The following is a 27,770-nucleotide window of genomic DNA, read 5'->3' as shown; positions in this document are numbered from 1 at the left end:
ATGATAAGGAAAGGGCAGAGCCTTCCAAGCAAAGGGAACGATACATGCAAAGGTTCAGAGACCTAAGAGTTCAAGGAACTGAAGGACATGCAGTGTAGCAAATGTGGGTTTGCGACAGGCAAGAAAGGAAGCTGGGGAAAGCTTGAACTTGGGGAGTGACACAGTCAGATTGATATTTCAGACGATACTCCTGGGCTAAGTTATGGAAAACGCACTGTACAGGGGTAAACCAGGAAGCCAGCAGACCAGTGAGGAGGCTGTTGTAATTGTCGAGCTGAAAGATAATGAAGCTTAGACTATCACAGTAGCAGAAGAAATGGACAGACAGAAATACCTCGAAAATAAGAGATATTTAGCATTTGGTGATTAATTGGATGTGTGAATGAAAGAGGCGGAAGCACCAATGTCTCCCAGAGAATGATGAATGCATGGCTGGCTATCCAGGGCTCCATATGGACTTTCCCCCCAAACAAGGAGGTCTTGGTTTGGTGAATGTGTTCTTGGAGACTGCTGAGACCTGTGGGACCTCTCCATGATATTCATTTTCTTTTGCCATTTCTTGGGCCGCTCCCTCGGCATATGGAGGTTCCTAGGCCAGGGGTTGAATCGGAGTTGTAGCTGCCAGCCTACGCCAGAGCCACAGCAACGCCAGATCTGAGCCGCATCTGCGACGGATACCACAGCTCACGCCAACGCTGGATCCTTAACCCACTGAGCAAGGCCAGGGATCGAACCTGAAACCTCATGGTTCCTAGGCGGCTTCATTAACCACTGAGCCACGACGGGAACCCCATCCTTGATATTCATTTTCTTAGAGGAAAACCCTGCTGTCTGGTCTGAACTGGGATTCTTAGGAAAGGGATGAATGGTCATGGCCAGGAGCACAAAGCCCTGTTGTCTGGCCATTGGGCACGTGTTCAGCAGCTGCTGGTCTTACCCAGATCCATCGTGTGCACATCTGAGAAGCTCCTGTTTGGATTTGCTCCCCCAATAATGAAGACCTTCCCTCTCTTGGAGTCACCAACAGGGGGTAAATATGAGCAGCTGTGGCCAACCCGAGCACAGGGGCTGTCTCCAGTCGGGGTCAAGGTGTACCTGCCAGAGGGAAGACGTGTTCAGGAGGCCTGAGCAGAGAATAAATGCAGCAGCGTGTTCTTCCATTCCTCATGGAACAGTTAACCAGAGTGAAGAGTCTTATATGTACACAGAAACTTTTTCTTTTCTTTTTTTTTAGGACTGCATCTGCGGCATATGGAAGTTCCCAGGCTAGGGGTCAAATCAGAGCTACAGCAGCTGGCCACAGCCACAGCAACACCAGATCCAAGCCGCATCTTCATCCCACACCACAGGTCACGGCAATGCCAGATCCTTAACCCACTGAGCAAGGCCAGGGATCAAATCCACATTCTCATGGATACTAGTCAGGTGCATAGCCCACTGAGCCACAACGGGAAATCCAGACACGATTTAAACCATATGCAGCAAAGCATCATTTCTCTGATTAATAACAGTACCCTCCCTTTGCACATAACCTTTGACTTTTCAATTTTGTCACTACTTTCATCTCACATTAGCCTAGTGGGGATGCCCTGGGCCACTGCTTGTCCCCATTTGGTAGAGAGGGAAACTGATACCCAGAAATGGTCAATGGTGTGTTCTGACACAGTATGGTAGTTATGAGCAGTATTTTTGTTTGTTTGTTTTTGTCTTTTTGCCATTTCTTGGGCTGCTCCCGCGGCATATGGAGGCTCACAGGCTAGGGGTCTAATTGGAGCCGTAGCCACCGGCCTACGCCAGAGCCACAGCAACACAGGATCCGAGCCGCATCTGCAACCTACACCACAGCTCATGGCAACGCCAGATCCTTGACCCACTGAGCAAGGCCAGGAATCAAACCCGCAACCTCATGGTTCCTAGTCGGATTTGTTAACCACTGAGCCATGACGGGAACTCCAGATCAGTTCTCAAATTCAGACAGACCTGGTTCAAGTCCCATTTCAGGTCCTTTCTCAATGTGTGACTTTTTTTTTGTCTTTTGTCTTGTCTTTTGTCTTTTTAGGGCTGTACCCACGGCATATGGAAGTTCCCAGGCTAGGGGTCGAATCAGAGCTGTTGCTGCTGCCCTACACCAAAGCCACAGCAACGCCAGATCCGAGCCGAGTCTGCGACCTACACCATAGCTCATGGCAATGCTGGATCCTTAACCCACTGAGCAAGGTCAAGGATTGAACCTGCAACCTCATCGTTCCTAATTGGATTCTTTTCCACTGGGCCAAGATGGGAACTCCTCAATGTGTGACTTTTGATCAATCAGTTTTGTCTTTTTAGGGCTGCACAGTGGCATATGGAAGTTCCCAGGCTAGGGGTTTGATTGGAGCTGTAGATGCCGGCCTATAACACAGCCAGAGCAATGCCAGGCCAGATCCGAGCTACACCCACAGCCTATGCAGCAGCAGACGGCAACAATGGATCCTTAACCCACTGAGCAAGGTCAGGGATCAAACCGGGATCTTCATGGATCCTAATCCTGTTTGTCACCACTGAGCCATAACAGGAACCCCGAAAAGTATATAACTTATTGATTTTTAACAGTTTTTCCAGATTACTCATGAAGTCCAAAGGTAGGACTTTGAAAAATTAAAAACCAGAGCCATTTATTCTGCTCTCTGAAGATACTATGAATGCTGATTAGGAGAGCATACTTCAAGTCTCCTGGTTGGAAAAGAAAATTCCATAGCTGTTTATCAGGCCCAGTCTTTCCTCTTTTTTTTTTTTTTTTTTAAGGCCCAGTCTTATTTGACCTCCGGCATCTGGTGCTTGTGGCTCCTCCCTTGTCTCATACCTCTCTCCTAACCTGGCTTCCCCACACCCCTCCCTTGCGGTTCTCTACCACCTGTTCGGCTGCACTGTTTCCTTCTCCAGCTCCTTTCCCTCCAGCTTTCTTCCATCCCTCATGGATTATTTTCTCCTCAGTCTAGATTTGCTTACCTGAACAATTTTACATGTACTGGTGGCTTAAATTACCACCCATTTACATATTCATCAGTCAATCTGATGAAGCTCTATTTCTTTTCCAGGTCTTTCTTCTTCCTGTTTTTTTTTTGTTGTTGTTGTTTGTCTTTTGAGGGCCGCACCCGCAGGATTTGGAGGTTCCCAGGCTACGGGTCTAATTGGAGCTGTAGCTGTGGGCCTACACCACAGCTCACAGCAACGCCGGATCCTTAACCCACTGAGCGAGGCCAGGGATCTAACCCGTAACCTCATGGTTCCTAGTAGGATACGTTTCCACTGTGCCAAGACGGGAACTCCCGGATCTTTCTTCTGATGGTCAGATTCCTATATTCCATTACTACCCGAAAAATTACTGACAATGTACCATGCCTGCTGCTGACTTTGCTACAACCCTGGTTCCACCTACACAAAGTCCCTTTGAGGACAGTACTATTATCATCATCATCTGAGTTTTCCAACTAAGGATCCAAGGTTTAGAAAGGTGAACTAGGAGCTCCCATAGTGGCTCAGCAGGTTAAGAACCTGATATAGTGTCCATGAGGATGCAGGTTTGGTCCCTGGCCTTGCTCAGTGGGTTAAGGACACAGCACTGCAAGCTGCAGTGTAAGTCAGAGTTGCAGCTTGGATATGGTGTTGCTGTGGCTGTGGCGTAGGCCGGCAGGTACAGCTCCAATTCCACCTCTAGCCTGGGAACTGGAGGAGAGCCTCTGCCCTGGCTTCTCTGCGTCCACTCTTGCTCTCTCCCCAACATCAATCTGATCTGGGCATTCTCTGGTTGGAAACCCTTTTGTGCCTCTCCATTGGTATTAGGATAAAGCCCAGAGTCCTTAGGAGTTTCCTGGTGGGGCAGTGGATTAAGCACTGCCTCCTCGCTAGGGCCTTCTGTGAGCCCTGCTTCAGCACTGATCACTCTTCATCACCATCACCACCTTAGTCTGAAGCCCCCCCCCCAACTCTTCACCTTTATACCTTCAGCACCTACACAGCAGCTGCCCCTGCCAGGCCAGGGTTAGCTGCTGAATGAAGGATTGGCTAAACACGCAGTCAAAAAACAGTCAAGCCAGTTTAATCCAAATCCAATTCCCTGAAAATCTTTTTCTTTTTCTTTTTTTTTTTGCTTTTTAGGGCCTCACCCGCAGCATATGGAGGTTCCCAGACTAGGGGTTGATTCAGAGCTACAGCTGCCAGCCTATGCCACAGCCACAGCAACACAGGATCCGAGCTGCGTCTGCGACCCACACCACAGCTCACGGCAATGCCGGCTCCTTAACCCACTGAGCGAGGCCAGGGATCGAATCCGCGACCTCATGGTTCCTAGTCAGATTTGTTTCCGCTGTACCACAATGGGAACTCCCTCAATTCCCTGAAAATCTTAAAAGTGAGTCACAGCGTGGGGGAAGACGTGGTGTTGGGGCTGAGGATGCCAGATGGTCAGTGCCTTACTCTTCCTGGTAAATGGATTTTAATAAAATCAACATCTGCTTTGTGATAACTGTTGCTCCACTACCTTTCCTCTGAAGACCTTCTCAGACAGGCTGAGTCTAATTGCCAGAAATCACAGACAGTTTCATCTCTACCCTTTTTCATAGACGATCCAACATGTTGGTAAACTACTTATAAATGAAACCAAAACTCATGTGCTTCTCTGTCTGAATCCTTCCTTACAGACCATGTTGCCTTCCTGGGCTTGTCTCCAGGCTCCAAGACTGGCAGCTGCTTCATGGTGTCCTATGCATAAGAAAGAAAGGCACTTTTTTAGACATTTATGACTATCTCCCACCCAAAACACAAAGCAAATCCTTCTTTAAAATTTTTTCCTGGGAGTTCCCGTCGTGGCGCAATGGTTAACGAATCCGACTAGGAACCATGAGGTTGCGGGTTCGATCCCTGCCCTTGCTCAGTGGGTTAACGATCCGGCGTTGCCGTGAGCTGTGGTGTAGGTTGCAGACGCGGCTCGGATCCCGCGTTGCTGTGGCTCTGGCGTAGGCAGGTGGCTACAGCTCCGATTGGACCCCTAGCCTGGGAACCTCCATATGCCGCGGGAGCGGCCCAAAAAATAGCAACAACAACAACAAAAAAGACAAAAGACAAAAAAAAAATTTTTTTTCCTGTTGATGTTCCAATTTCTAGAGCCTGAATAATTGGAATACATGTTACCAATCTTTTGATATAAACTTATATTTGGGAGGCAACAGTAATAAAACTTTATTTTTTTTTGGCCGTGCCCATGGCCTGTGGAAGCTCCTGCACCAGGGATCAAACCGGAGCCACAGAGGGGACTTGGGGGTATTGCAGTGACCCCCAGATCCTCAACCCACTGCATCACAAGGGAACTCCTAACACAACTTTCTTAATCCAATCATAGAAATGTTTTTTGCCTAAAGTTTTCTGTGTCTGTGGTTTTCATGGGGAAGGGGTGTATATCAAAATAATTTTCAGGAGTTCCCTGGTGGCCTAACGGGTTAAGGATCTGGCATTATCCTGTTGTGGCTTTAGTCATTGCTGTGGCAACAGTTCAATCCTTGGTCTGGGAATTTCCACATGCCACTGGTGTGGCCAAAATAAATTTTTTTTTTCAGAGATCATCAGGTACTTATGCATATCAAAAGATAAAACCCTAGGAAATATCCTGGCCTCAGCATGACTTTTTTTTCTTTTTTTTGGTCTTTTTAGCTCTGCACCCATGGCATGTGGAAGTTCCCAGGCTAGTGGTCGAATCAGAGCTGCAGCTGCCAGTCTACACCACAACTCATGGCAACACCAGATTCCCGAAACACTGAGCAAGGCCAGGGATCGAACCCGCACCCTCATGGATACTAGTCAGATTCATTTCCGCTGCGCCACAATGGGAACTCCTTAGCATAGCATTTAGAGCCTTCTGATCTTAATCTTCTTTTCAGGAACTCATCTCTACAATTTCTTACTATATTGAGTTGTTCTTATCGTATGTGTTTCTCTAAAATGGCAGGCCCTTTTATAACTTGCATCCTGTGCTGCTTCCCTTACCTGAAATGTCCCTTCCCTTTTGTCAACTAGGAAACTTCTACTCAACCTTCAAAGCCCAATTCAAAAGTCTCCTTCTCAGTAAAGTAAAACCTTCCTAGATTTGTTGCTTTCCACTTAAATACATCTTCAAGTTACTTTTTTCTCCATCTGAAAGTATCTATTAAGCTATAGGTATTGCAGGGATCATTCTGAATCTAATCATCTATTTAAAATCTCTAGACTAGATTCCAGACTAAGTTCCACTAGACTAAATCCAAGAGAGCTGGGCCTCTCAGATTCATGCAGAGACCCTACCAATGGGCCCGGCATAGAGCGAGGGATGAGTGAATGAAGAAAGAAAATGCATTAGGTTCCTGAGAGATGAACGGATAAATCAACCTTCAGCCTAAACCTGAAGCCTAAGTTACTGACTGCTGTCCCCAAAGCCCAAGCTCAGTGGGATAAACTTCTTAGAGGCCGTCCCTGCCAGTCCCATCCCCCATGCCCATCCCCGCGTGGCAGCGATACGGGATAGGAAGAGACAGGGTCAAGAGAGAACAGGCTGGTTGGTTCCTTTCCGTCACTGTGGGCTGGGCCAGAACCGAAGAAGGTCTCCCAGCGCTTTCCACCCGGCCCAGCTCCACTCCCCTAAAGGATGAGACGCGCCTCCCCCCGTCCCCACCCTGGATCGCTTCAAACCTAGGTCACAGAGACGCCCCCCAACCCCCAGATCCGGAGCGCCTTACCTGCCGCGGCTTAGGCAGGTCCTGGGCCGTGGCTCCGCCCCAATGGGGGCGGATCTAAGACCTTTGCCCCTCCCCCGGACCCCGGAAGAGAGCAGCTGCCAACCGCTCCCCTCCTCCCCGCCCCCAGGGCTGGGTCCCCAAGATAAGCCGCAGGAAGGCGGCGCGAGGGATCCTTGCCGGCCGGGGTGTCAACCTGGCCGCGTATTCTCCCAGGCAGAACTGGCCGGGTCATCCCTGGGGCCCTACCTCCCCGGCGGAGAAAATAAGCCAGAACTGCTTGGAAACGACTTACAAGCAAAACGCTAGCGGTTGGGCATCCATTTAGGTGACCCAAATCCCTTTAGGCAGCTGGGCTGTCTTAAAGGAGCTGGGATATTTTCAGTTCCTGTGCTTGTGCGCAATGGTTTCTGAAAGGAAAGGGAGAGTTGAGGGTGCTTTCTCCCTGCTTAATCTTTCGGCCAGTTCAAGCTTTGGCGCCGTAAACAGCTCTCTCATTCTATAATTAGCGTTTGTAACCATGGCAGGCAGTATGTTGAACCAGGCAAAGGTGGCCCTTGGCCTCCTGGAGTTTACAATCTAAGGAGAGAGAGAAAGAGAAGGAGAGGGGAATTAAACAGAAAAATAACTAGGTACATTTGTAAAAAGGCCAAGGAATAAAAAGTTCATCAAAGAGAGTATTCTCAGAGTTCCTGTCGTGGCTTAAGGGAAACGAATCCAACTAGCAACCATGAGTTTTGTTTGAGTTCCATCCCTGGCCTCACTCGGTGGGTTAAGAATCCAGCATTGCTGAGTGCTGTGTGGTGTAGGTGGCAGACATGGCTCAGATCCTGCCTTGCTGGGACTGTGGCGCAGGCTGGCGGCTGTAGCTCCAATTTGACCCCTAGCCTGGGAACCTCCATATGTCTGCTGTGTGGCCCTAAAAAGCAAAAAAAAAAATTCTCTCTTTTTTTTTTGGATTTTTAGGGCCACACTTGCTGCTTATGGAAGTTCCCAGGCTAAGGGTCAAATCTGAGCTGCAGCTGCTGGCCACAGCCACAGCAACTGGGATCCAGGTCATGCCCACGACCTACACCACAGGTCACGGCAACGCTGGATCCTTAACCACTGATCGGAGCCAGGGTTCGAATCTGCGTTCTCATGGATACTAAGATTTGTTACCACTGAGCCATGAGGGGAACTCCCAAAGAGGGTATTCTTGGGGAAGTTACTTTTCCCTGGACCCCAGTGTCAGCCTGTCAGTAAAATGGAGCTAATAAGATTTCTGTCACGAGGTTATGGTGGGGAATACATGAGTTCATGGCTATAAAGTGCTTAGTGCCCAGTGGCTGGCACAGAGCTGTCCTCTGTAAAATGTAAAGAAACTCTAGACACCAGTTCTGAGTTAGATGGGTTCATCTGCATTGCTGCTGCTCTCCTTATAATCATTCGCTCCCTGTGGCTTTCCTGAAAATGAAGAGGTGGCTCACCACTGTCTATGTTTCACCGAACCTCGAAATCCCTTAGAAGGGCTGAAGCCAGATGTATCCTGGGAAATGGAGAAAGCGGCTAAGGAAAGAAACCATGGGAGCTCCTGATGTACTGAGCATGTGGCAGCAGAGTGGGAAGCAGACAGACATACTTGGGTTCACACTCGGGCTCTAACCCTCACCATCTCACCTTGACATTTGGTAAGTTCGTTACCCTCTCAGTGCTCCAGGTTCCTCATCTCTAGAATGGGAATAGTATTTACCTACCTCAGAGAGGGAGCAGTTGAGGAGTTCCTGTCGTGGCTCAGGGGAATCAAGTCTGACTTAGCATCTATGACGACACAGGTTTGATCCTTGGCCTCAGTGGGTTAAGGATCTGGCGTTGCTGGGAGCTGTGGTGTAGGTCACAGATGCGGCTCGGATCTGGAGTTGCTACGGCTGTGGTATAGGCCAGCAGCTACAGCTCCCATATTCCACCCCTGGCCTGGGAACCCCCATATGCCTTGGGTGTGGCCCTAAAAAGCAACAACAACAAAGAGGGAGCAGTTGGGAGGATGTGATAGAACAGGCGAAAGGCCAACTTGGTAAATCTTTTAGCTACCTGAAACCATAACAAAAATTTATTGATAAAATGGAATTCACAGTCTGCAGCTCTCCTCACTGCACAAACATCCTATTCAAAACACCTGGAGTCTTTGAGAGTTCTATTAAAAGAAAAAAATCTCCATTGGCTGTCTGCCAAAGAGAAGTTTCTTGCTTTCCTTCAGGAAGGAAAACTAAGGCCAGGTTGGCTCTGCAATATGTCCCTGTGCACCTAGATGGAGATTTTTACTCAAAACTGCATAATGTAGAGCTCCTGCTCTGGTGCAACAGGATTGGCATCATCTTGGGAGCGCTGGGACAAGAGTTCCATCCCCAGCCGGGCACAGGGGGTTAAGGCTCTGGCGTTGCAGCAGCTTCGGCTTAGTTTGAGACAACGGCTTGGATCTGATCCCTGGCTGAGGCGCTCCATGTGCTTCGGGGCGGCCAAAAATGAAAACCAAACAAAAACCCTGCAGAATGCTTTGACGTCCCCTCTGTCTTTAGGCTAGATCCGTTTCGTAGAGCCACGCTGGAGGTGCCCATAAACAAGAAACATTGGAGCAGGTTTGCAGGCAACAGAGCAGCAAGTTTTCACTGTGGGACATACTCTTACACTAGAAAGCACATTTCAGAAAGTGTGGGAAAGAACTTCTGGGATTTATTTTTAGTATTTTTTAATTTTTAAATTTTTTTAATTTTTTTGCTTTTTAGGGCTGCACCTGTGGCATATGGAAGTTCCCAGGCTAGGGGTCGAATTGGAGCTGTAGCCACAAGCCTACACCAGAGCCACAGCAACACGGGATCCGAGCCGCATCTGCAACCTACACCACAGCTCGAGGCAATGCCAGATCCTCAACCCACTGAGTGAGGCCAGGGACCAAACCTGCAACCCCATGGTTCCTAGTTGGATTCGTTTCCGCTGCACCATGATGGGAACTCTGAGATCTATTTTTTAAACTGGAAATCACGGCCCAGAGAAGTTAAAATGACTAACCTGCATAAACGGCAGAACGGGGAGCCCAGAATCTCGTTTTGTGCAAGGAAGACTAAGAACATGTTCCAGTCAGCAAGCTCTGTCCTCTGTCCCTGTAACAAACCACCCAATGTGTCTATCAACCCTTCTAAGAACACACCCAACACTGGCAATATCAAGAGGGAGGTTCAATGAATGAGGTGGGTCTACAGCAGGGAGCTTCTTAAGGTCAGACAGTCTGGAAATATGAGGGCTGCCCCCTGTTTTCACTGGAAGCAGGTACCATCTGCTTTCACTACCTACCAGTTTACTAACTTATCAGCAAGGGAAGTGAAGATGCTGGTGACACCTTCCTTTCAAGCACTTGATCTTGTGTAAAGAACATTCATATCCATCTCCCTATTTGTCTTCCTTTCCAATTCTGAGTTGGTATCTTTTTTTGGGGGGGCGGGGTCTGTTTAGGGCTGCACACAGCATATGGATGTTCCCAGGCTAGGGGTTGAGGAGCTGCAGCCGCAGGCCTACGCCACAGCCACGGCAACACCAGATCTGAGCCGCATCCGTGACCTACACCAAAGCTTGCAGAAATGCTGGATCCCCAACCCAGTGATGGAGGCCAGGGATGGAACCACATCCTCATGGATATTAGTTGGATTCTTTACCCGCTGAGCCACAACGAGAACTCCCCTGAGTAGGAATCTTGAGTAGGATGAAATCCCAGTTGCTGAAGTTCAAACATGAAAAGTGAATTGTCAGCTTTTCAAAAGAACCGTAAAAAAAAAAAATCAAACAAGAATAACTCTTTTCCTCATTTGGGGCTTTTTTCCTCAAAAAAACAAAACAAAACAAAAAAACAAAACAAAAAAACCCTGAGTATATTATCCCTCTCTTTCCCCCTTAAAGTCTTAAATGTTACCTCTTCAGAAAGGTCTTTTCTGCTCACCCAGTATTCAGTGCTAACACTCACATTGTAGCCACTGTACATGACATTATTTTGAACACTTTCCATATATTAACTGTATGAGGATTTCCCTGGTGGCCTAGTGGTTAAAGGATCTGGCATTGACACTGCTGTAGCCTGGATTTGATCCCTGGTGTGGAAACTTCTGAATGCTGTGGCCAAAAAATAAAGAATAAAACCTTCCAAACAAATAAACAAAAAACCCTCAGTACAAGCCTAGAAAGTAAATATTCTTATCATCTCCATATGAGGCAGGCACTGTTATTTTCTCCATATGGAACTGAGAAAACTGAAGCACAGAAAGGGTAAATAACTTTGCCAAAATCACACAGGGAGTAATAGAGCCTCGACGTGAACTCTAGCCAAATGCTGACAGAGTCTACACACCAACCTCCACTACATTGCCAAACTAAAGTAGGCCTCTTCTACTCCGCTTTTCTTACTCACAATGCCCCTTTATCCCTTTTACTATTAATCGTACTTTGCAATTAATTATTTGCAAATAATTATATGTTTGCTATCAGATTGTAAGCCCCACAAGTCAGGGATCATATCTATCTCATTAACATTATAGGTACCATATAATATTTGTTGACTGAATAAAGAAATATATGCTTTTGGGCACCATTCTGCAGCGAACTTTTTTTGTCTTTTGTCTTTTTAGGGCCACACCCGCAGCATATGGAGGTTCCCAGGCGAGGGGTCAAATTGGAGCTGTAGCTGCCAGCCCATGCCACAGCCACAGCCACAGCCACGGCAACGTCAGATCAGAGCCGTGTCTGCAACCTACACCACAGCTCACGGCAACACTGGATCCTTAACCCACTGAGTAAGGCCAGGGATCCAACCCATGTCCTCATGGATCCTAGTCCGGTTCGTTAACCACCGAGCCACAACAGGAACTCCTCTGCAACAAACTTTTAAAAATTAATCTTACTTGAAACAATTTCTTTTTTTTTTTGTTCATTTGTTTTTGGCATTTCCTGGGCCGCTCTGGCAGCATATGGAGGTTCCCAGGCTAGGGGTCCAATCGGAGCTGTAGCTGCCAGCCTACGCCGAGCCACGTCTGTGACCTACACCACAGCTCACGGCAATGCTGGATCCTTAACCCACTGAGCAAGGGCAGGGACCGAACCCGCAACCTCATGGTTCCTAGTCGGATTTGTTAACCACTGTGCCACGACAGGAACTCCCTGAAACAGTTTCATATGTGCATAATAGCTGGAAGAATAATACAGAATTTCACCTAGAGATCTCAATAAAGTTTAGCCAAATGTCGGCAAAATACACTTTAGATCAAAAGGATCCAGTCCAGGGTTACTTGAACAAATATTTACTGAGACCTGCTACTAGTGGATTACATAAATGTCTCCTAACACTTTTCAGCTGCAATTATTGCCTCCTACAGTCTTTTTATTTATTTATTTTTCTTTTTTTGGTGGCCCTGAGACATATGGAGTTCCCAGGCTAGGGATCAGATCGAAGCCACAGTTGAACCCTATACTGCCACAGCTGCAGCAATGCTGGATCCCTTAACTCACTGTGCCTGGCTGGGGATTGAACCTGCCGTCCTGGTGCTGCAGAGATGAGGCCAGATCCCAGTGGGAACCCCACCTCCTACAGTTTTATACAGCAGTTGGATCTAAAACGAGTTAGATCACATTACTTCTCTGCTCAAAACCCTGCAATAATTCTCGTTATATCAAAAGTAAGAATTGACGTTCTTTTCTTTCATCTTCTCTCCTACTTCTCTCCCCTTGATCCAATTACACTTTGCCATTTCCTAAAGATTCTAGACACGCTTTAATCTTAGGGCCTCTTCAACAGCTCATCTATAATTTCCCTCAAGTAACTGCACGGCTAACTCATCCACCTCTCTCTCTCTCTCTCTCTCTTTTTTTTTTTTTGTCTTTTTGCCTTTTTCCAGGGCTGGCTCCCACGGCATATGGAGGTTCCCAGGCTAGGAGTCTAATTGGAGCTATAGCTGCTGGCCTACACCACAGCCACAGCAACGCAGGATCCGAGCCTCATCTGCAATCTACATCACAGCTCACGGCAATGCCGGATCGTTAACCCACTGAGCAAGGCCAGGGATCGAACCTGCAACATCATGTTCCTAGTTGGATTCGTTAACCATTGAGCCATGACGGGAACTCCTCATCCACCTCTTTATTGATTCTTAAATATGCATCGCTAGAACTCCCTTACTCGGCTGTTTCTTTTTTTCCCCAGCACCTACCACTTTCTAATATACTCTACGGTTATTTACTATAGTTATTATTTACTGTCTCCTTTACTAGAATATAGCTACAGTTTGAGGATAGGGATCTTTGTTTTGCCTGCTGAATACCCCAAGCATAACTGTACTTGGCATTTAGTTAAGTGTTCAATTAATAGCTGTTGAGTGGGAGCTCCTGTGTGGCTCAGCCTAGGGTAAGGACCCCAACTAGTATCCATGAGGATGCAGAATTGATCCCTGGCCTCGCTCAGTGGGTTAAGGATCTGGCATTGCCCTGAGCCCTGGTGTAGGTCGCAAATGAGGCTGGGATCCCAAGGGGCTGAGAGGTAGGCCGGCAGCTGCAGCTCTGATTTGACCCTTAGCCTGGCAGCTTCCATATGCCACAGGTGAGGCCCTAAAAAAAAAAAGAAAAAGAAAAAAAGCTGTTGAGTGAAGAAATGTTGAAAGTATACTAAGTGCCAGGTTCTGTTTTTGGTGCTGAGGGTACAACAACAACAAAAAACCTCTCAGCTCTCGTGGCACTGAAGTAGACTTAAACCAACCAGACCTATTCCAATCTTGGCTTCCCAACTATTCCCTATTGAGATCAGATTAAGAGTTACATAACCTCTCTGAGCCTTCCTTTCCTATCATTTGTTATGAGGATTACACAGAAAAAAAGCATTTGTATAACTTTTAGCATAAGAAGTGCTTAGTATTTGGTCCTTTTCTTTCCAGCCTGGAAAGATGGTAACCTAACATATCTGTCAAGGGTTCAGCCAAGGTTTTCACAGGGCCTTGGAAAGGTGCGAATAGGTTGCTACGATAGCCAGGGTTATCCAATTTTTAACTGAAGACATTCTGGTGAGAGAATGCTTAAAAAGGTCGGCGTGAGAAACTAGGGAATGGCTAGGTAGAGTCACCTACTTCGCTGTTTTGTACCGGAAAAGCCTCGCTGGGTTCCGCAGAGGTGAAAGTCCAGAGGAAGAAAAGAAAAAGAAGACTGTTTGGTACTTTGGAAAACTACAAATCCCAGCAACCCCCGCGGCAGACCACTACGGGTCTCAGCCGGTCTTGCTCTATGCAAACTGGGGGCCTCTAAGGGTCCGCAACCTGGTTTTAGCCGGCGAGGGCGTGGGGCGTGCCAAGGCAGCGGGGAAAATCGGGTCAAACTTTACGCCGCTGCGCAGACGCCTCTCACAGGCCGGATGTGACGTAGGAGGGTTCCGGCTTCGGCCTCTGCCGCTGCCGCAGCTAGTAAAGCCGCCGATACCGCCGCCGCTGTCGGGGCTTGTTATTTCTAAAATGGCGCCCCTGGACTTGGACAAGTATGTGGAGATAGCGCGTCTATGCAAGTACCTGCCCGAGAACGACCTGAAGGTGAGCCCGGCCGAGGCGGGAACGCTGCTTTCGGGGCTTGTCCCTTCCGGCAGTGGGGCGCCCGCCGGCCCGCCCTTCCTCTCTCCGCGGGACCCCCGGCGGGATCCTGTCCCGTCACGGTGGAAGGCCTAAAGCGGTGCAGAGGGACCCCGTCCGACTGGGCGTCACGCGGGGAGAGGAGGGGAACCCGAGTCTGCCGAATGCTGTCCCGGTTCCCTCCGCGGGGTTCCCGAGGGATGTGTCACGGCCTCTGCCCCAGAGTTGCCGCTCCTGGCCTTGGGGCTGCCCCAGGGCACCGAGTCCTAACAGCTTTGCTTGCAAGACCCCCTTTCCTTCACCTCGACCCCCGGTCTCCCGGAGTCCGAGCCGGGCCCCCGCGGGGAGTGGCCTGGGTTCATTCCTCCAGGAGCGGGACAGGAACGCGGGGTGCCGGCGTCTGACAGGAGATGCCTCCGGCCGCCGGCACGCGGCCCCAGTGTGTTTCTTTCCCTGAGAAATGGGGGTGGGAAAGGGCTGATGGGGGTCCGAGCGGTTTGATGGTGATGCGAGAGGACGTCAAGTCGTCCCTCTTCCGGACCGCTTACTTCTCCTGGTTGCTTTGTAGGAGTGTTGGTCTTCTTTCGCTAATTACAATATGACCCTGTTTTCGAGTACACTGTTGAGCTAATTTATGTGCATAAAGTAGTGGGCTCTCGATAAATATAAATACTCTCTGTCCTTTAAGGTGTTTCCCCCAAGTCCCTTCTTAGCTCTTTTCGTTTTCTTGGTTTTTCAAAGGAGATGAGTCGTTCCTTGTACTGCCGAGGCCGGGTAACAGCAAATGTGTGTTTGGGTAAAGAAATGAGTGGAAGAATAAAGAAAGATAAGTCTTTGGGATACTGCTTTTTAGACAGGTGTTGCAATGCGTTTGTTAAAACCAGTGCTCAAGCGTCTAGCAGTGTTTGAGCCATTAGTACTAGCTCATGTTTTATGTGTTAAGCTAACCTTGATTTGATGTGTGGAGCGTGCACAAACTGTTGATACTTTTGAGTTCTTTTTATTCTTGAAGCTCTGGGTTTAACGTAATTTATTACTATCCATTAATTTTTTTTCCCCTTAAGGAAGATATTACTGGTTTTTTCTTTTCCTCATAGATACTGGTCGGCTTCGTTATCACTGAGCCATAGCGGGAACTCCCTTGGATTTTCTTTCGACTTCTTAGTTTGATAAACATTAGGTTTCCTTCCCAACCTAAGAAAATATAGTTTTTAAACCATATCATTTCTCTTTGCAACACAGTTGGACTGCAGTTAGTGTGTATCTGCTTCCTAGTAAAGTCCCCCCCCTCCCACCCCGCCGGCCAACTACTAGAAAAAAAAGAGTTCTGATTTTTTTCTATGTAAGTGGAGGCTTCTCTTCTTTGTCTTGGAAATGTTTTTATCAGATTAATTTTCTTGTACTGCATCTCTTGTGTATTTAAAGAAATTTAATTTTATACCTCTTGGCATGAAGTACAAACTAAAATTAAGCCTGCCAAGAAAGTATTCCAGGAGCACTTTTTCTGAGGCGTTAAAGCCAAAGTAAAATATTCCATCAAAGGAACGAAATAAATAATTGGGGCCACTTAATGATCATCATGGAAAAAGATCTGTTCTGGTAGAAAAAGACAGAAATTTACCTGTGTTTTAAATTTAGTTGGAGGTACTAAATGAAATAAATGTGGGGAGTTCCTGTTGTGGCTCTGTGCAAACGAATCTTATTAGCATCCATGAGGACGAAAGTTCGATCCCTCGCCTCGCTCGGTGGGTTAAGGATCTGGTGTTGTCATGAGCTGTGGTGTAGGTTGCAGATGTGGCTTGGACCTCACGTTGCTGTGGCTGTGGCATAGGCCAGTGGCTGCAGCTCCTGTTCGACCCTTAGCCTAGGGACCTCCATATGCTGCGGGTGCGGCCCTAAAAAAAAAAAAAATGCGTAGGATGTTCTAGATCTAATCATGAAATCTCTATGTTTAAATTGGAAGTGGTTAGATTGCTAGTCCTTGAACAAATCTACTTAACTGTTTTGAAGGAATAAGGATGATATGTGCAAGTGAGTGGACCAAAGCATAATCTTTCTTAAAAAAGACTTCATGTGGGAGTTCCCGTCGTGGCGCAGTGGTTAACGAATCCGACTAGGAACCATGAGGTTGCGGGTTCGGTCCCTGCCCTTGCTCAGTGGGTTAACGATCTGGCGTTGCCGTGAGCTGTGGTGTAGGTTGCAGACGCGGCTCGGATCCCGAGTTGCTGTGGCTCTGGCATAGGCCGGTGGCTACAGCTCCGATTCGACCCCTAACGTGGGAACCTCCATATGCCGTGGGAGTGGCCCAAAGAAATAGCAAAAAAAAAAAAAAAAAAAAGACTTCATGTGATTCTCATCCACGGTAAATATCTCACAGTGTATCACAGAAGGTATAGATTCCATTTGTGGCCAGTTGGAAGAATGAATGATAAAATGCAGGTTTATTGAATACTTAGACTTTAGAATTTTGGCAGAGGAGAGATTCTATGACTTGGAGATTGTCTGATCTCTCTGACAGTTCTCAAAGGTGCCGTGTAAGTAAAGAAGTTGCACACTGAGTTGGTGTTCAGTTTTTTTTACTGAAGAACTGAAGACGGTTTCTGTGGTAGGAGTTTGGAGAATATTAGTGTCTATCTCATGTAGTACAGGGAAAAATAACCACCTTTATGGATAATAGTTAATGTAATCTTTTGGAGACTCACTTTTATGTTTAGTTTGAGCAATCTCTGAGTTTTTCATATAAGGCCACCTGCTCTGCAAAGTCATACCTGTTTGAAGTGCCTTCGTAAAGCTTCAAAGAATCCTCCCTTGCTGTTTTCTGAGATTTGATGAACTACTATCTCACCTCCTTATTCAGCCTCTATCTGATCTTATAGATTCTTATATATGGTAGACGTGATCATTCCAGACTTAAAGTCTTCTAGTCTTGTCACTCACCTTATTGCCTGTCTTTTTGATCGTTCTGTTTACCTGAGTTATTTAGTTCTGTATATTATCTTTCTTAAGGTATTTCAAGGAAAATCGAAGACAGTACAGCAGTTAGGGACACAGCGTGGCTTTACGTATGGCTAGAATAGCATTTTCAGTGTTTTCAAGACCCTTTCTGATACTGCTTGCGTTTTGTCTTTTTGGCCACAGAATCACAATCTCTTGGGTCCTCTGAAAATAGTCTGTAGCAGTGCTGTCTAATAGAAAGAAAATACTTAGTAATGTGAGCCTTCAGGAGTTCCCACTGTTTCGCAGTGGGTTTGGTGGCATCTTGGAAGCACTGGGATGCCGGTTCGATCCTGGTCCAGGATAGTGGGTTAAGGATCAGGCGTTGCTGTGGCTTTGGTCTTAGCTGCAGCTCTGATCTGATCTCTGGCCCGGGAACGCTATATGCCTCGGAGTGCCCCCCCCAAAAGAAATGTGAGCCTCCAATTTTACATTTTATAAAGGAACAAGTGAAATTGATTTTGGTAATATTTTATTTAACTCCATTTAACATGTAATTAATATAATATTACTAATGTAATATTTTGCCTTTTTTTTGTATTGTCTGTGAAATGTCGTGATATTTTACATTTACAACACGTTCCAATTTGAATCAGCCACAATTCAGATGATCTATAGTTACACGTGGCTGTAGGTTTCCTCTAGGACAGCATATGCTTCTAACAACTCCCCAAGGCCCTTTCCTAGAATTTCAGAGCTGAGAAAGAATCAGAGTTTATTTAATTCTGTATCCTTCTTGTTTCACTGAGGCAGAACTGAGCTTCATAGAGTTTATGATCCGCGTGATGATGTCCAGCTAATCAGTGAATTAAGTTGGAAACCTTTTTTTGTGCAGAGTTTTTTCTGATATAGTTAATAGGCTTTGTAGGTTGGTAAATATACTTTTAAAAATGTTTTCCTCTTGTCACCTTTCTTTTTTTTTTTTTTGTCGTTGTTGTTGCTATTTCTTGGGCCGCACCCTCGGCATATGGAGGTTCCCAGGCCAGGGGTCGAATCGGAGCTGTAGCCACTGGCCTACGCCAGAGCCACAGCAACGCGGGATCCGAGCCGCGTCTGCAACCTATACCACAGCTCATGGCAACGCCGGATCGTTAACCCACTGAGCAAGGGCAGGGATCGAACCCGCAACCTCATGGTTCCTAGTCGGATTCGTTAACCACTGCGCCACAACGGGAACTCCGTCACCTTTCTTTTAACCTTCTATTTTGAGCACATTGGAGTACTCTTCTTCTTCTTCTTCTTTTTTTTTCTTTTTTGCTTTTTAGGGCTGCTCCTGTAGCATATGGAAGTTCCCAGGCTAGGGGTCGAATTGGAGCTGCAGCTGCTGGCCTACACCACAGCTACAGCAGTGTAGGATCTGAGCCGTATCTGTGACCTACACCACAGCTCAAGACAATGCCAGATCCCTGACCCACTGAGCGAGGCCAGGGATCGAACCTACATCTTCATGCATATTATTGGACTTGTTTCTGCTGCACCACAATGGAAACTCCAGAGTTCTCTCTTCTGACAGTGTACCTTGTACTTCTTTGTGCCCTGCTTCTTTGCTTCTTCTTGCTCTGTTCTTTCACCTACTTATTATTATTTTTGGTCTTTTTGTCTTTTTTTTAGGGCCACACCTGTGGCATATGGAGATTCCCAGGCTAGGGGTCCAGTCGGAGCTGTAGCGACCACAGCCACAGCAACTCCAGATCCAAGCCGCTTCTGCGACCTACATCACAGCTCACAGCAACGCCAGATCCTTAAGCCACTGAGTGAGGCCAGAGATCGAACCTTTGTCCTCATGGATGCTGGTCTGGTTTGCTAACTGCCGAGCCACAATGGGAGCTCCTCACCTACTTATTTAATACTTTATAGCATAGATATTAAATCATTTAATACTCTGTGAGTTGGGTACTAACATTTGCCCCATTTTACAGACCAATAGTGCAAGAGATTAAGTAACTCTCTGAAGTCATACAGGTAGTAAGTAAGTGGAGGAGCTGGGATTCAAACCTAGGCAGTCTGGGTTCCCATCTATAACTGCCACTTATACTTTCTCTATATAATATCCTCCGTGCCCCTTTTTTAGCTCTAGCTCAGATGTCCCTTTCTCCATGTAGGGCCCTTGGATTCCATAGTCAGAATGATTAGTAATTGTTAGAATTTGCATAGATACTTACAGGTTTTTTTTGTTTTTGTTTTGTCTTTTCTAGGGCTGCACCCACGGCACATGGAGGTTCCCAGGCTAAGGGTCTAATTGGAGCTGTAGCTGCCAGCCTACGCCACAGCCACAACAACTTGGGATCCAAGCCGCGTCTGTGACCCACCACACAGCTCACAGCAATGTCAGGTCCTTAACCCACTGAGTGAGGCCAGGGATCAACCCGCAACCTCTTGGTTCTTAGTTGGATTTGTTAACCACTGAGCCACCTCGGGAACTCCAGTACTTACAGTTTTTAGTGCACTTTCATGTTCATGCTATCATTGTGATAGGCAGAACAGATATCAGAGCCAGAACTTGATAAGGTTTAAGTGATTTTGCCACAGTGACTCAGCAGATTACATACCCAAATTTATTTGCTCTTAAAAGTTCCCATTCTTTCATGGGGAGTTGTGGCACAGCGGAAATGAATCTGACTAGGAACCATGAGGTTGTGGGTTCGATCCCTGGCCTCGCTCAGTGGGTTAAGGATCTGGTGTTGCCGTGAGCTGTGGTGTAGGTTGCAGATGGAGTTTGCATCTGGCTTGGCTGTGGCTGTGGCCTAGGCTGGCAGCTGTAGTTCTGATTTGACCACTAGCCTTGCAACCTCAGTATGCTGTGGGTGTGGCCCTAAAAAGCAAAAAAAAAAAAAGTTCCCATTCTTTCTTTTTCTATACTGACCTTTAACCTTTGCCCAGCACTATTTTTTTTTTTTTTTTTGCTTTTCAGGGCTGCACTTCCGGCATATGGAAGTTCCCAGGATGGGAGTCGAATCTGAGCTACAGCTGCCAGCCTACACCACAGCTACAGCAACCTGGGATCTGAGCTGGGTCTGTGACCTACACCACAGCTCATGGCAACACCAGATCCTTAACCCACTGAGCGAGGCTGTGATACTAGTTGGATTTGTTTCTGCTGTGCCACGACGGGAACTTCCAGCCCAGCACTTTTTATTCCATTTTACTACCGCTTGTATTCTTATGTCTTGTATAATAGTAAATATGCCTGTCTCTACCATTAGACTGCAAGCTTCTTGAGGGCCAAGATCATACCTTATTTATTTTTGTTTTCTCCATAGTCTTAGAACACCACATTGTATGTGATTGACACTCAGTTAAGGTTTGTTGAATCGAACTATACTGTTTTGCAACAAACATTTCTTTAAATGTCTCCTTGTGTCAAGTTATTGCTAGAGACAGAATTTAATACTTCTCTCTGTCTTTGGGGGCTCTCAGTATAGTGAAGGAGATAGAGAGGTAAACGAATGATCATTGCATGGTGTGGTCAGAGAGCCGTCCTGCACATTGGAGAAGAACATAGAAGAAGCAACATCTAACTCTGGAGTCACAGATGGTTTCATAAAGGAGGAACAATGGGAGGACGAGCAGGGATTTTTCAGGTAGACAAAACAGGAAGGAAAGAACATGGTGCAGAAGAAACAGCGTGTGGAATGGTATAGCTTAATCTGGAAGAACATGGCTTGTCAAGGAACTTGAAGTAGTTTGGTATGGCTGGAGGTAGTGTCAGAGTCAAGATAGAAGCCAAATCATGGAAGATTAGGCTGATAAATTTGGGTTTTTATCTTTTAGATAGTTCATGGATAGACATTTTGAAATGTTTTTATAGTTTAGGGAAAAACATTATACTGTGAGTTTGTTATATTTTTAAAATGTGGTTAACTAAACAATAAAGTAGATTCAAAGGAAACTATTAGATGGATATAGTGTTGTATCTAGTAGGAGTATGAGAAAATCATAAAGATGATAATCTGAATGGAGTTTGTCCTTAAGAGGTTTTTAAGGGGGACAGTCACAGAATTTAGAAATACTCTGGCAGAATTGTGGACCTTGGATTGGAATGGCGCAGAAGTGTCATAGAAGCAACAGACCAGGTGATATGAGAGCCTTTGAAGTAAGCCAGTGACAAGTGGTTGTGATGTTTAAAAGGAAATGAAGAAGGTATAGTAGAATCTCTTGACAGATTATTTCTAGGTTATGAGAGAGAGAGAGAAGAGTTCAGTGTAATCTCTTGGGTGTTTCTGGCATGGATTACTTAGTAAATAACTAGATTAAGGAATACAGGGGTGTTTGGTTTGGGCCATACTGAATTTGAGATGCTGCCAAGTGAAGAATTGAGGTAGAGATGTTTTGAAGACTCTTGGATAAACAGATTGGTTAGGTAAGAAATGTTTGTTGATTGCTAGATGTGCTCTAGACACTGTTCCAATAGTATTAAACCCAGGACAAAAGTCTAGACCAGTGGTTCTCAGTGGGGGTTTTTGCCCTCCAAGAGGAGTATTTGGCAATGTCTGGATACATTTTTAGATTTTCTCAGCTGGGGTGCTGTGGCTATCTAGTGGCTGTAGAGGTCAGGTGTTTCTAAACCTCTGTAATGCACAGGACAGCAACCCCCTGAACAAAGAATTGTCATTAGTGCCATGGTTGAGAAATTCTGGTTTATATTATAGGAAGATACACATATTTCCTTCTGCTTTATAAGAGTGTGAATATCATTGTCATCTTGAATTCCTACTCTTCATTCCCAGTGACTTGTATTATAGTAGAAACTCTTTACAAAGGGTGTATAAAATATAATCATAAACAGATTTTTATTTTTCTGTTGTTGCTTTTTATTAAGGTATAGTTGATTTACAGTGTTGTGCAGATTTTTATATCTTAGCATAAAGATTTATAAATACCAGTGTATAAATGAAGGAAATAGTATGTTTTATTTATTTATTTATTTTTTTGGTCTTTTTGCCTTTTTCTAGGGCCACTCCCGTGGCATATGGAAGTTCCCAGGCTAGGGGTCTAATTAGAGCTGTAGCCACCGGTCTATGCCAGAGCCACAGCAACGCGGGATCCAAGCCATGTTTGCAACCTACACCATAGCTCATGGCAACGCTGGATCCTTAACCCACTGAGCAAGGCCCGGGATTGAACCCGCAACCTCATGGTTCCTAGTCGGATTCGTTAACCACTGAGCCACGATGGGAACTCCAGAAGTAGTATGTTTTAGATAGCAAGATCAGCTAAACAGAATTACAGAAATTTAAAACCCAGTGTATTTGAGGAGCGAGGAGGGAACAGGAGGACAGGAGCAGAGACTAGAAAGGATGTGTAAACAAGTATCTTGAGAGAAAGGTAGGTAAGGGAAACAGGGTCTTCTAAGACACAGGCTATGAACTCCTACTTTTTCAAGGTTTAGGAACTAATTTGGCACTGTGGGGAGAAATGGATGTAGTTTGCCCTAAATTTGGTATAAGATTGAGAATCTTGCCTGAGTGATTGCTTTGGAGCAGTAAGAGAAACCATGCTTCCTACAAACCAAGCAGCAAAACAAAGCTGTGAAGGGCTTTGGTGGTGTCTCCCCCATGGCAAGGCAGGGCTCTGTGAGGTCATTGTGTGTGTAGTGGGCTGACATATGTAGAGTTTACACTGCGATTTCATAGACTTCTTATTTTTAAGTGTGCTTGATATGAACTGGAAGCTACTGCTGAACTGGAGAGATGAGAGGCTGTGGCTTTGGCTTAGAGAGGCAGTGGTTTTGGCTTAGAGGCTTAGTGTTCTAAATCCTCAGTTGAGGCTGCAGAGGTGGCAGTTATAGGAGGCAGCTGTTATTTTATTCAAGTTAGCTTGCCCTGCCTCGGGTTGAAGCTCCTGCTGAGTAGTTTACATGGTTTTCTAGACACTCAGTTGGCTTTTGAGATTGGGAGGGTTTCACAGTGATATTCTTTAGCTAATGGTCTACTTTTACCTTCAGATCAGTATTGGGGGTATGGGCCAGTCACCAGAGATGACTTGTAGTTCAGGAGGCATCATGGGCCAGGAGAGCCAGTTACTTGTGGGTGCAAATTCTGGTACATTCAAAATGGGAGCTATGGAGTCCCTCATGAATCTGTGCTATGATTAGTTTCAGAATGTTAAATGGTAACTCACTTCGTTCTAAAAGGTTATAGAGTGGATTAAAAGAAGCATTCAATATAGAAAGTTAAATTATATTCAGAATAAGAAGAATGAGACAAAGGAAAAAAGTAAGATAAGAAGCCAAAATGGAGACTGTAGTAAAAGTAAGAATAGTATATAAATTAAAAGCTATGGGAGTTCCCCTCGTGGCTCAGTGGTAACAAACCCAACTAGTATCCATGAAGACTCGGGTTTGATCCATGGCCTCACTCAGTGGGTTAAGGATCTGGTGTTGTCATGAGCTGTGGTGTAGGTTGCAGATGAGGCTCAGATCCCCTGTTGGTTGTGGTATAGGTCGGCAGCTGCAGCTCCGATTCGACCCCTAGGCTGGGAACTTCCATATGCTGTGGGTGGGGCCCTAAAAAGCAAAAAAAAATTAAGTTAAAAAAAAGGAAAGCTATGATGATCAGGTTACTTCTTTGAGATTAGGCCTTAAGCTTTCTAGGATCCTACAGAAAGATGGAAACTGATCAGTTAAGAAATTTACAGAGTCCGTAAGATGATAAAAACAAGCTCCTCAGGGAATTCACGTCTACCCTTGATGGAAGAAGAAGAGACATTCCTTCTCTGGTTCTCCTTGAAGGCAACTATTTAATGACAGCATCCTGTGTACCTTGTTTATAGTCTACACAATGACAAGCTCTGTAGAGAACTGTTTCCTATAGTGTCCTTTACTACAGGTTGACAGCATACATTAAAGTGCAATTTGGGGGAGTTCTTTGGTGGCCTAACAGGCCAAGGGTCCAGCATTGTCATTGGTGTGGCTTGGGTCACACACAATGTGCAGGTTCGATCCCTGGCTGGGAAACTTTGCATTCCTTGGGTGCAGCTAAAAAAAATGCAGTTTGGGAAAAAGCAATTGGAAAAGGAGGACAGTATAATGCAGGGTGATGACAGGCCTCTCTAGAGGACAGTCTGGCTTAATTCACAGTAGAATTTATAGTAGACTAGTTTGTTTGGGTAATTAAAAAAATTAGTTTAGGGGTTCCCATCGTGGTGCAGTGGTTAACGAAACCGACTAGGAACCATGAGGTTGCGGGTTCGATCCCTGGCCTCGCTCAGTGGGTTAAGGATCCGGCGCTACCATGAGCTGTGGTGTAGGTCGCAGACTCGGCTCCGATGCCGCGTTGCTGTGGCTCTGGTTTAGGCCAGTGACTACAGCTCCAATTTGCCCCCTAGCCTGGGAACCTCCATATGCCGCGGAAAGCAGCCCTAGAAAAGACAAATAAATAAATAAATAAAATAAAATAAAATAAAATAATTGGTTTATTAATTTTTATTAAAAATTTTTTTTTGGCTGCATAGCATGCAGAAGCTCCCAGGCCAAGGATTAAACTCAAACCACAGCAGTGACCCAAGCCACAGCAGTGACAACACCAGATCCTTAACCCACTGCACTGCCAGGGAACTCCAGCATCTTAATAATTGATCTTTAAAGGAGTATACATAGTGGAGCCTCCAAATTTACAAGTTACTGAGAATGGGCAAGTGGAGAGATCAATATTATAGTCCTGTGTTAGAGGATATGTTAGGTTTGGGCTCTGACCTTCGCTGATGGAAGTTAGGCCTGTTCTTAAAAGATGTGAAATTTGAAAGCACATAGATGGGACAAGTGCTTGAGAACATTCAGACCTCCCAGCAGCAAACAGAAAACTCTGCTCACTCTTGTACAAATTATAGCAAAGCATTTCTGCAGTTACCTTGGTGGAATTCTCTTTGAGGTGGTTTGGTGAGTGTACCTGAAAAAAATTGCAGATTTTTTTTTGGTCTTTTTAATTTTTTTAGGGCTGCATTAATGGCATATGGAAATTTCCAGGCTAGGGGTCAGATTGGAGCCATAGTTGCTGGTCTACACCACAGCCACAGCAACGTGGGATCCGAGCCACATTCTGTGGCAACATCGCATCTTTAACCCACTGAGCAAAGCCAGGGATTGAACCCACATCCTCATGGATACTAGTCAGGTTCTGAACCTGCTGAGCCACAATGGAAACTCCAAAAAATTGCCGATTGAGTAAGGAATTATACCTAAGAAAGGTGGGTAATGTCCAGATCTAGTTACTTTAATACATCAGTATGTTGTTTTATTTTAAAAATTGTATAGTTTTAGGAGTTCCCATTGTGGTGCAGCAGAAATGAATCCAGCTAGTATCCATGAGGATGTGGGTTTGATCCCCAGCCTCGTTCCGTGGGTCAGGGATCCATTGTTGCTATGAACCTCTACATGTGGCGAGTACAGCTCTAAAAAGCAGGAAAAAAAAAAAATTGTGGAGTTCCTCTCGTGGCTCAGTGGTTAACGAATCCGACTATGAACCATGAGGTTTCAGGTTTGATCCCTGGCCTTGCTCAGTGGGTTAAGGATCCAGTGTTGCCGTGAGCTGTGGTGTAGATTGCAGATGGGGCTTGGATCTGGCGTTGCTGTGGCTGTGGTATAGGCTGACAGCTATAGCTCTGATTCAACCCCTTGCCTGGGAACCTCCATGTGCTGTGGGTGCGGCCCTTAAAAAAAAAAAAAAAAAAAGACCAGATACTATAAAACTCTTAGAGGAAAACAGGCCAAACACTCTCTGACAGAAATCATAGCAATATCTTCTCAGATCCACCTCCTAGAGTAATGACAATAAAAACACAAATAAACAAATGGGACCTAATTAAATGGAAAAGATTTTGCACAGCAAAGGAAACCCTAAGCAAAACAAAAAGACAACCCGCAGAATGGGAGAGAGTATTTGCAAATGAAGCAACTGACAAGGGATTAATCTCCAAAATTTATAAAAACCTCCTGTAGCTCAATACCAAAACAGCAAACAATGCCATCAAAAAATGGGCAGAAGAGCTAAACAGACAATTCTCCAAAGAAGACATACACATGACCAAAAAACACATGAAAAGATGTTCAACTAAGTGTTAGAGAAATGCATAACTACTCTGTGGTATCACCTTACACCAGCCAGAATGGCCATCATAAAAATGTCTACAAACAATAAATGCTGGAGGGGTGTGGGGAAAAGGGAACCCTCCTACATTTGTTGGTAGGAATATAAATGGGGGCAACCACTATGGAAAACAGTATGGAGATTCCTCAAAAAACTAAAAATAAAATTACCATTTGATCCAGCAGTGTCACTCCTGGGCATCTGTCCAGAGGAAATCATGACTCAAAAAGATACATGTACTCCAGGGTTCATTGCAAAACTATATACAATAGCCAAGACATGGAAGCAACCTAAATGTCCATGGACAGAGGAATGGATAAAGATGTGGTACATATACACAGTGGAATATTACCCAGCCATAAAAAGGAAAGAAATAATGTCATTTGCCACAACGTGGATGGACCTAGAAATTATTATGTAAGTGAAGTTAGACAGTGAGGCACCAACCTCATGCTATCACTTATATATGTAATCTAAAAAAAGGATACAACGAACTTCCTTGCAAAATAGATACTGACTCACAGACTTTGAAAAACGTATGATTTCCAAAGGAGACAGGTTGGGGGGGAGGGATGGGCTGGGGATTTGGGATGGAAGTGCTGTAAAATTGGGTTGTGATGATCGCTGTACAACTATAAATGTAGTAAAATGCACTGAGTTTAAAAATAAGGTTCTGAGTTCTGAAACATTGTTTCACTCACCATTATCTGTTCCTATTAGTGTGTCAGGACTAAGGATTGTTTGTTGAAGCATTTGAGGATTGTGGGAAATTCAGCACAAGGTGGAGCTTGCTACTCAGGGCCAGAAAGACTCCAAGCCAAAAGAAAGATCTTGTTTTTGAGGTGCTGTATGTAGACCAGGAACTTATTATTTTTGAGGCTTCTGTCATTTTAATTAGGTTTGCCATGAAAAGCAATAGCTTCAGCTAACCACTCTGTCCTCCCCTCCACCTAACTCTAATTTCCCTTCCTGTGCATACAGCATACCAAAGGCCCTACTCCCTATAAGCCTCCCCACTCCCATTATGGGAAGACAGGCCACTACATGGACTCAGCCTCCTCCATACTGCATGAAACAGGATGAATAAAAATATCTTTATGAAGAGTTTCGTTGTGCCTGTTATCTTAGGGTGGAGTCAGGGGTGGAGACAGAGGGAAAGGCTGGATGAGGTCTAGGGATCTTTTAGAGATCAGAATTTGCCTGAGGAGCACAGAGCCTAAAGTTCACCCAGAAAGGGGGCTACATCTAAGAGGACAGGGGCTAGGCTGAAAGTTTTCCTCAAGGGTGAGAATAAGGACAGCTAAAATACATTCTGCTTCCAACCCCCCCACATC

General features: G+C 45.6%; 2 protein-coding genes across 5 annotated transcripts in view; one reads left to right on the top strand and one right to left on the bottom strand.

Moving 5' to 3' along the window:
- RABEPK (Rab9 effector protein with kelch motifs) overlaps nucleotides 1-14,015 on the bottom strand; it is a 30,353-nt gene extending 16,338 nt beyond the window's left edge. For 2 of the 4 annotated variants that reach the window (XM_047768386.1, XM_047768389.1), the window contains exons 1-3: nucleotides 6,744-6,790; nucleotides 4,682-4,740; nucleotides 938-1,095 (exon numbers count right to left, since the gene is read on the bottom strand). In XM_047768386.1, the coding sequence (XP_047624342.1) occupies nucleotides 938-1,095; nucleotides 4,682-4,734 (211 nt within the window). In that variant the 5' untranslated portion in view covers nucleotides 4,735-4,740; nucleotides 6,744-6,790. Of the gene's footprint in view, nucleotides 1-937; nucleotides 1,096-4,681; nucleotides 4,741-6,743; nucleotides 6,791-7,035; nucleotides 7,320-9,785; nucleotides 9,878-13,870 lie in introns of those variants that run through there. The other 2 variants (XM_047768387.1, XM_047768388.1) reach the window with 2 other exon arrangements.
- Nucleotides 14,016-14,138: 123 nt separating this feature from the next.
- Nucleotides 14,139-27,770, top strand: part of PPP6C (protein phosphatase 6 catalytic subunit) — a 30,854-nt gene continuing 17,222 nt past the window's right edge. The window contains exon 1 of the mRNA XM_047768390.1: nucleotides 14,139-14,323. Coding sequence (XP_047624346.1) covers nucleotides 14,249-14,323 — 75 coding nt within the window. The 5' untranslated portion in view covers nucleotides 14,139-14,248. The remainder of the gene's footprint in view (nucleotides 14,324-27,770) is intronic.

This window comes from Phacochoerus africanus, chromosome 2, assembly GCF_016906955.1.
Source record: "Phacochoerus africanus isolate WHEZ1 chromosome 2, ROS_Pafr_v1, whole genome shotgun sequence".
NCBI classification, from domain to species: Eukaryota; Metazoa; Chordata; class Mammalia; order Artiodactyla; family Suidae; genus Phacochoerus; species Phacochoerus africanus.
The sequence above is the reverse complement of the archived record's forward strand: the minus strand, read 5'-3'. Positions and strand labels throughout refer to the sequence as shown.